The sequence below is a fragment of the Volvox carteri genome (genome assembly GCF_000143455.1).
Source record: "Volvox carteri f. nagariensis unplaced genomic scaffold VOLCAscaffold_52, whole genome shotgun sequence".
NCBI lineage: Eukaryota > Viridiplantae > Chlorophyta > Chlorophyceae > Chlamydomonadales > Volvocaceae > Volvox > Volvox carteri.
The window spans coordinates 818,442-827,801 of record NW_003307595.1 but is presented as its reverse complement, the minus strand read 5'-3'; the positions used below and the strand labels follow the sequence as shown (position 1 = coordinate 827,801).

Below are 9,360 nucleotides of genomic sequence, written 5' to 3'. Positions count from 1 at the left end.
GCAGCCACGAATGACAAGTGAGTGGCATCATCAGCCATTGCACTGGTTCATCAGATGAGCGGTACATTTTAAACGTGCCCAGCAACGTTTGCAGTGCTGCTGGTGATAAGGCCACCAAAGCGTTTGAGGAATTCCTGGCCGTCAGTGGAATGAAATATGACGACTTTGCCGAGTTCTATGGCAACTTGGCAACATAGGACTTCACCATCGCTACCACGCTCCTCATGCCATGGCTGCACACCTGGGCAGCACCAAACCCAAGCAACAACCCAAGGTATGATGTTGTCTCATGAGAAGTAGTAAAATTGGGCTTGCATGCTAGACATTGCAACTGCTTGCTTGCATGATCTGCGGGACTCAAATGAGGGGGTTGCAACCCCATATGTAATGTAATGTAATGTAATGTAATGTAATGTTACAGAGTGGGAAGCTTCTGGGCCGCTTTATCACATTGTCAGTTCTAGATCATTTATCACCTTATAGCACCATCCACCACTACCACACTGTACTTCGCCATACGAACTGTAAGTCCAAGGCGGCGGATCCAGCCTTCAGGGACCCCTCCTCATCCATTCACCCGAACACCCGAAGAGACGGAGGGTTCGGCAATCGCCACCAATCCAGCGTGCGAATCTGGTCCATCAACTGTGACCTCAACTCCACATCTCAGTAGCTAGCCATAATCTCGCGCTCCCGACTAATTCGGGGGTCTCCCCAGGAATCGAACCCAGGACCTTAAACCGCTAATTGCAGTAGTGTCAACCCAGACCAGACCAACATATGGTAAACTTGCTTCAGCAGGCATGTGTACAGAAGCGAGAAACGGGAGCTGCAGACGGCATCATCCACCAAAGCTCTGCCTACGATGAAGAAAGGTGACATAAGCATGATGCCGCTCTGCCTGAGATATGGGTGCCGGTTTGGAAGCCGTTGAGGATGGAGGCGTATGTTGGCTACTGGCTCATATCACGAAGCATGACACATGAATAGTGACCACTGGTGAGTTGTTCTCTGGGGGAAATCATGATGTAACAGGTTGATTAAGGCAACTACCCAGGTTCAAACAGGAAGAAGCCGTTGAGCAAGTATGTTGGTTACTAGGTCATACACGGAGCTAAGACTTGGGATTGGTGAGATGTTCTCTGGGGAAGTCATGATAGAACGGGTTGGTATAGGCTAGTATCCTAGTTCCGACCTGAGTTCGGTTCCCGGGCATGCTTTTTCTGCTTGGGAGGTGATAGCTGTGACTACAGTTATCTACACAGTTGCGTCCATCACTCTGAGATTGACAGATGGTTGGGGATCCCCTGATTTTGAGGGGGGATAATTGTCATTCATGTGCAAGCAAACAAGGGCAACTGCAGTTTCTTTGGATTTTGTGTCAAATTACCTCTTGCTGCATATATTCTGTATGGAGTCTCCTATACAGGGTTAGGCGTATTTAATTTCTGATGGGCATGTTTGTCTGTCTACAGGGCCCACCCAGCAACCTGCAGCTGCTGTGGACAACACCACATGCTTTCCCCACCACACACAGCACGCAGAGTCAGTGGAAGATTAAAGCAGTAGTAAGGTGTGTGTGGCAAAAAACTGCATTCTAAGTTCCACATCACAGTCATTGCAGTTCATGATGGTCTGACAAAGGTGCTACTGTATGCCCATGCCTGATCTTTGCTGCATACAGGCTCACAAGCTGCTTGTGGAGGACTGCTGCTGCAGCAATGTCTTGTAGTGTTAACTAACGGCGATAGAGGACTAATACTAGGCATGACTACCAGAAGGTGTTAGGGTGGATAGTGCATGTGACCTATGATGTAGCATGTTTCGAGGCAAATTTTGTTGAGAGATGGATGAGCTGCAGCTGGGTGCACCCAATATGAAACTGTTTGGAGCTGTTTCGAAGCTTCTGCTGCAGCAGCTGCTGCATACAGGCTCACAAGCCGCTTGTGGAGAAGCTACTGCTAGCAGCAGCGCTGCTGCACTGTACAGTCACTGTACAGACTTGTCTTGGAGTGTTAACTGACGGTGATGGAGGACTTCTTCTAGGCATGAATACCAGAAAGTGTAAGGGTGGATAGAGCGCTTCTGAGCTATAATGTAGCATGTTTTGAGGCAAATTGTTGACAGATCGATGAGCTGCAGCTGCAGCAGCTGCTGTTGTGGAAATGTTTGGTGCTGTTTGGAAGCTGCAGATTGTTTGGAAGCTGCAGCTGCAGCAGCTGCTTCAGCTGAAGCAGGCAATGCATATGGCTTAATGTTGTTACATAGCAGGACTTGGGAATTTCGTATGCATGTAGCTGCTGCTAGGCGACGTGTATATGTAAAATTATGAATCCACACATACATCCCTACCCCTATGGCAGCCAAACGACGTGTTATGGCCCCCCCCCTAGCAACTGGACTAGTTCCTCAGGAGACGGGTTGCGACCCAGTAGCGACCCAGTAGCGGCCCAGTGGCGGGGCAGTAGCTCGTGTGGGAGCACTGGGCCGCTACTGCCCCGCTACGGGGTCGCTACGGGGTCGCTACGGGGTCGCTACAGGGTCGCTACGGGGTCGCTACGGGGTCGCTACGGGGCTCAGGAGTAACTAGTCCAGTTGCTAAGGGGGGGGGCCGTAACACGCAGTTTGGCTGCCATAGGGAGTTGCCTACCCCGCAAGCAGTGATTTTACCGATGGTAATGTTTTAGTGACCAAGTGACCAAGTGGATACTGTGGGGGTTTTCCTCGGAAACCACCGGAATTTTCCCAAAGCAAGCAAGCTGAAGAGGAGCTCACTGGAACCATACATCCAAAGATCTGATTTCACAACGCTCACTTGGGGAACGACTTGGTCATAGTATCATGAATATAAATGAGGTGTAGTTAAGATGTGGTCATATGGGGGGTTATCTGTCATAGACCTGGTCATGTTGCCTCGTGACCACTCATGAGGCCTCATGACTGGTCATGCTACAGGTCATAAGGCATAGTCATGGTCATGAAAGTTGTCATGCTCCTTACGTGGCATGACCGATCATGAATTGCCACTCATGTGTATAAATTCAGTCATGTTCGCTAATTCACAGCTTCAAACAGCCGAGATGATGCTTATATAATGATTTACTTTGTATATACAGAAGTATGTACAGATAGAACCCATGCTCACTATGGGGTGGCCTTCAGCCCAGTTTCCTGGTGACCACCTGGTTACTTGCAGGTGACTCCAAAAACATCCTAGTGACCACCTTCCTGAAGGGAATTATTTTCTCAGTAACCACTTGGTCACCAGTAACCCCTTTTAAAAGTACTGGCCTCAAGTCCTGCTGCATGCTGGCCCTACCCTTGAAGCCATCACAGCATGCTGGCCCTATGGGTGGAGCCAAATCCAGGCCCAAAACGCTAGATGAGCACTCAGCAAAACTCCTAGCACCAGAACACAAAATAAAGCTGTCCCAAAGCCCAACCCACAAAGATAGCTACCTCCATAACATGGCAGGGAGGAGGGAGAAGGTTGTGCCACTGCACCCCTCAAACAAGACAAACTACTTGTGATACCGTAGTGCTACTTATAGTTCGTGCTACAATAATTCGGGAGGCACCACCAATATGTAGCACGTACAAATTCTAAGGTATCCCAAGCCGGTCGATCAAACTTCACAAAAACTAGGATTTCAAGGCAGAAATCAGCTCTTAAATACATAAAATATAGTTTCAGCCACATGAAGACACGTTTCAGTAGCAACCACCCAAACACTGTATTGGCCCGGCCGGTTGGTTATTAGGTCGTTGCCACTGGTACTGAACTGTACGATCGGTCCAGAATTTGCTAGGGCGTTTCCAAAGTGCGAAAATGGTGAGAGACCATGAGCCTAAGGGTTTCCGGTGGAGGGAGACTGACTGGAAGCTGCAGTTTGAAAAACCCCGAAACTTTGGAAGGGGCCCCGAAATTTGTATCATGCCCACAAAATCTGGTCCAGCCTTCCCCAAAATTCAAAGAGCACGTACAAATTTCAGAAAGTTTTTGACCCCTCCCCGAACAAAGCGATCACGAACTATAAGTAGCACTATGGTAGCAGATGCAGGTATGCTCTATTGGGATTTTAGTATGCTCACACAACAACACCCCGCTCACCCCAGCCAACCTCACCTGCCAAGGCTGGTTGGCAGCAGAGTCACACACCACCTCAAACCCATCCCCACCTCCCATCACCACCCAGCTCTGTAACACTATGTATACCCCTGCTACTCTACCTACTTCAGGGTGTCACTATGACCCTGGCGACTTGCACCTTCCATTCACAAGAGACCCCACCGTTGTGTGCAATAGTGTGCACTTGTGTATGTCACATCATAGACTAAAGAGCTTGCACGGCTTGCACCTCGGCCTCCATCGCCGCCTGGTAGCTGCTGCTGCCTGCCTCCAAGCCACCCACCACCTTGGCATTCCCCAGGTCAACCAGCTTGACAACCCCATCCCGCCCCATCACAAAGTTGGACAGGCGGATGTCCCTGTGCAGTACATCTGCCCGGTGGAGCACCCTCAGTGCTCGCAGCATTGCAGTGCGCAGCTTTGGTGAAATCCTGGCATCACGCAAACTGCAAACTGCAGCCTCTGCTGCCGCTGGCAGCTGCATCACCAACAACGGTTGTGCTGCGGCCGGCTCCGGCCTCCAGGTCGTCACCCTCATAAGTCAGTGCCAGGAACAGGGCGCCTGAGTGTGCAAACATGCCATACCGCAGCAGCCGTGGCACCAGCAGGGCACCCTGCAGGTTGCTGCTGCTGTTGCTACTGATGCTGCTGCCAAGGCGCAAGTACACAGCGAGCTCACGTGTGAAGGCTTCCATGGCTCCCTGTCGCTTCTGCTCAAACAGCTTGATCACTGCCGCCACACCACCTATGGTGCCCTGCACAGTAACAGCATCCGGAACAAGGTCTGAGCTTTTGAGGAGGGGAATGTGAAGCACGATAACCAAATGTCAGCACTAACCAGTATCTGGCATATGGCACACTGCTCTACTTCTGGTGCAATGCATGAAGCCCTTGAACAATGCAAGTATAGCTGCTGGCCGCTGAAAATGCCTCAAGATGCTGGTGGAGCACCTTAGGGTTTGTATTTGTGGATGAAATTTTTACAAGCTACTACAGCAAGCTCTCATTCACCTTGCTATACAACCCAATCCCCTAGCATGTCACATATGTTATGCTAAGTTGCCCTAACCACCCCACGTACCTCCAGCATGCTGCCATAGCACCCATATCCAGCACACCGGCCGGTGAGGCCCACATCTCCAAAGCCACACAGTTCTAGGGGCAGCAGCACCTTGCTGCCGCGCTTGCGGGTCAGCTGCTCAAGTCCACCTGGCACCTTCCCTTCCAGCGGGACATTGATGACGTTGGTAATGTGCATACCACTGCTGCTGCCATTATCGCTATTGCTGGTGTTGCCACCGCCACTGCTGTTTGTGCTACTGCTACCTTTGACGGAGAAGAGGCTAATGTGGTTCCCATTGCCTGGGCCTTGCCTGCTGACCTTGCCTTGGCCAGGTAGGACAGACCACTGCTTCATCTGCCGCTGCTCCTGCAACCTTAGCGACTGGCACCGCTTTAGCTCACGCTTTGAGTTGTCTCCCTGGCCAGGTGTGATGGGCACTGCCTCACGTGGCAGCAACTTCTTCATGCCCTCAAGCAGATCTGCCTGCTGCAGCAGGAATAGCAGCACCAGCAGCATCTTGTCCAGGCCGATGACTGGTGACACATACAGAGTCTTATCAGCAACATTTGGTGAGCGCTTCAGCAGCAGTGCTAAATTGTGCCGTGTGACCATCCCTAGGGGGGCCTCATCCATCACCATGTCACCATAGCACTGCTGCAGCGCTTGGCCCAGGCCCAGGCGGTTGATTTCCCCAAGCGGCATGCATGACACATCATAATGAGCCTCCAAGGGAAACTGCCAGTCACCTTTAACCTCAATGCATCCATAAACATCCCAAGAGGGACTGTTGTACTGCTGTTGCTTCTGCTGCCCTATGTCTCCATGCCTCAGCTGGATGATGTAGTCTGTTGATGAAATGCCGCGACCGCTGCCTCCACCCTTGAGCCTCCCTTGGATGTGCATGGATGCTGCCACCGAGTTGACCAACTGAGCCATGGCCTGCATCGGTGCACGCACCTCGGCCTCATCTGCAGCTGCCTGGAAGCCCTGGTCTGTTGGCTGATCACCCGCCAGCAACACAGGTATAAATCTTTGCTCATTGTCATCCAGCTGCCCTTCCAGCATCTTCAACTCATCCAGAAAGCTATCCCACGGTTTCACTGCCGAAAAGGTACACGACCGTGTGCCGCATGTTTTGCTAAAGGAGCAGCATGGGCTGCTTCGTAGATTAATAGGTGGCAGCATCCGCATCATGGCTCCATGAGCGGTCATCTTGTAGGGGTCATCTGAAAGCACAGATTTGGAAGTTCATGCGAAGTGTCAAGACATCACGCATTCACTAACAGGAATGAGCTGTTTTGCAAAGTTTGCCTGTACCATGTCCATCCTTAAGGATGGCATCAAGCTTGATGCCATGATTTAAAGCTGCCCTCAGACCTCGAACAAGTTGAGTGCATCAGCACAAGAGTGTAAGCCCTATAGCTTGCTCTGCATGTCCAGCTAGTCGGGCCAAGGCACACTAACATCACTGGGCTTATGCCATCTGTTACTGCAACGAAACACGGTAAAAGCACCCAACCCAGAATGAATATCCTGAGCCGGTGAATGTGCAGATTGCCTGAAACAGGTGATAAAAGCCCAGGATGGGCATGTAAAAAAGACGAAGCACAGCCTAACCAGGGAAAGAACCATCTGGCAAAACCAGATGCGAACCTCCACCCCATGAAAGCCAAACGGACCACAACCTCCAAAACGCAAAACACCCAGTCGACCACCAGTCACACTCACCAGCAACAATGCCTGGGCCAGCCGTAGCCGCAGCTGCACATTAAGGAGAAACAAGAGGGATGCACCATTGACATCATTAGTTGCTCAACAATGGGAACGTGTTCATAGCAGCAGTTAGCAGTCAGCACTCAGGCTGGACACGATCATTTAAGCAATCATTCAAGGTTGTGTAGACATGGCTTGATTAGTGCGTCAGGTGAGCTCATATGCTATGTGAGGTGACATAGTAACGACGACTGGTATGTTGTCTTTAGTCATGGGAGCCCAGGAAATATCCTAAAAATGTAATATGACTAAAAAGAGTCAGCATGTGTGCATGTACCAAGGAAATACAACCCCTGCGTTTGTTTTTCCCCCAGCAAAATGATTTGCACCTCACGCAGGTGCACCTGTCTGGGTGTACCTCCCGGTGGTAATGGCTGACAATGGTAATGGCTGGTAATTGGCATGCACACACTCAAGCCCAGTGCTGCAATGAAACGGCACACCAAGCCCACAAAACCTGTTCCCCCCTTCCCGCGTCAGGCACAGTAGGCTCACCTGCAGCAGTGTTGCTGGTGCCAGCATCAGCACCTGCAGGCGGCAGGCCCATGGCAGGGTGAGTAGGGTGGGTCACTGGAACACCCACGCTGTACAACATGAGCAGCATTAAGTCGTCAAACATAATGATGATGCAGCACGCACGCACATCATAGACACGGTCGCCAGACAACGTGCAGGGTGTTCAGGGCGGGCCACTATCACAATGGGGCGCACAGCTGCACGGCAGGGTGCAGGGTGCTGTACTTCTTAAGCAGCCTCTCACAATTGTGTCCGGTTGTACTGTGCCAAATTAACAGACCATACAAGACGGCCCAAAGCCAGGAGCGAATTTTATCGCGTGGATGCGCGCGTGCAATTCGCAAAATGCGCGTGTGCAAGTGTATGTCTTTTTTTGGCGAAGAAAGGCCGCAGTGTCTCAGTGCATTGCTCAGGAGGGCATGTTGGCCACAGTAGCACATGGCATGCAGGCCGGAAATTTGGGTGGCTGCTTTGCAGTAAGTGAAAGCACTGAAAGCAAACAATGTAGCTTGCAAGACTGGGCGCATGAAACAGCCGCGGGAAGAGGAAGCATCTGGTGAAGCGGCACTTTGTGCAAGCAAACACATAACGCATACAGCACCTTGTTCAGAGTAAAGTCAAATTACAAACTTGCACAAAATAGAACATACACAAACGTAATTAAACATAAAAACAGAAAAGTCGTTCAGAGCCGTGTGGGTGACATGGACGCAGCTGATGGCTTGGAACAGCTTTTTGGAACAGGGTTTTGGGTGGTATGCTGCTCCTTACAAGGACTGCTCATAGCGTGCTCGGTTGAATGCTTGGTAGCGTGCGAGTCTACCTATCATGATGTTTGTTTGCATATCCCTCCAAGCGAGAGAGCTTGGACCTATGCTGATGTTTGTTACAAGAAGTGAACTGAGGACTGATGCTACACGTCATGTATACCTGTTGCTTGGCTTGCAACGTGACGCGCCCACGATGAAAGGTATGCACATAAATTCGCCCGTGCGCCGAACGCCTTGTAACCCTTCAACTACATACTGCTGCACTATTCTCTCCTGCCACATCATGTTTCACCGACATACTTCGGCACCTTCCGCATCTATATACTTTAGTACGCGGTCAGCTGCTTCACCAGGACCCCGGTGTTTTGAAGTTGGAAATTGACAGTAGGAACTCACCTTGAGTGTTGAGGATTTGATCCACTCGCGCCGGTCTCAGCCCGGCTCGCTCGAGACTCGCCCGGGTCGCGACCTTCAGGTCGTCTAGCATATTATATCCACCCTGCCATAGCACGCGCAGGTCCTCGTCGCTGAACTTAGCAGCTCCAGCAGATTTGAGCCACGCCTCCAAAGGCGCGCGCAGGCTGAGCCAATCCATAGTCTAGCCTCTGATGTATCTTAATAAATTCAAGAACATGAAGAAGTGAACGGCGGCGGAGTCCCGCTACACCGAGGCGGCAGATTTGGGTGGTGGTTTGGACACACGGTAAGTTGCTGCCAAATTTAGGGGTAGTATAGGAAAATATTTGTCCTCTAAAGGGCAGCACTAGATCGCTGGGAACAGGAACCCCTATGTTCCCTATGAAAGTTGTTCCAAGAACAAACCCCCTTGTTCTTAGTTTCTTAAACTTGTTCCTAACCTTAGATATGCTTCAATTTGCCTTTTTCGCCCTTTGTACACTATTTATCACGATAATACGAACCGCTCGTCAAACCGGTCGCACGGACAAGGTCCAACCAACGAAACGGACGCTGCTTGTCATTATTGCAACTCCACTAGGGTGCGCATGGGTGTTTTGAAACCTCTAAAGGACCCTAGCACTGCGCTGCACGAAAGTCGTAAGGGTACGCCCGGTGGACGAGCGTACCTTAATTGCTCCATTTATAGGATA

At 50.8% G+C, this 9,360-nt stretch overlaps 1 protein-coding gene across 1 annotated transcript; it reads right to left on the bottom strand.

The window, feature by feature from the left end:
• Positions 1-4,566: 4,566 nt before the first annotated feature.
• Positions 4,567-8,846, bottom strand: VOLCADRAFT_96484 (uncharacterized protein; the record flags this gene model as incomplete). Its single annotated transcript, XM_002955480.1, has 6 exons — positions 4,567-4,884; positions 5,211-5,345; positions 5,511-6,418; positions 6,921-6,953; positions 7,461-7,493; positions 8,648-8,846. The coding sequence occupies 6 exons, from the start codon at positions 8,844-8,846 to the stop codon at positions 4,567-4,569; spliced, it is 1,626 nt and encodes a 541-aa protein (XP_002955526.1).
• Between the last annotated feature and the right edge of the window lie 514 nt (positions 8,847-9,360).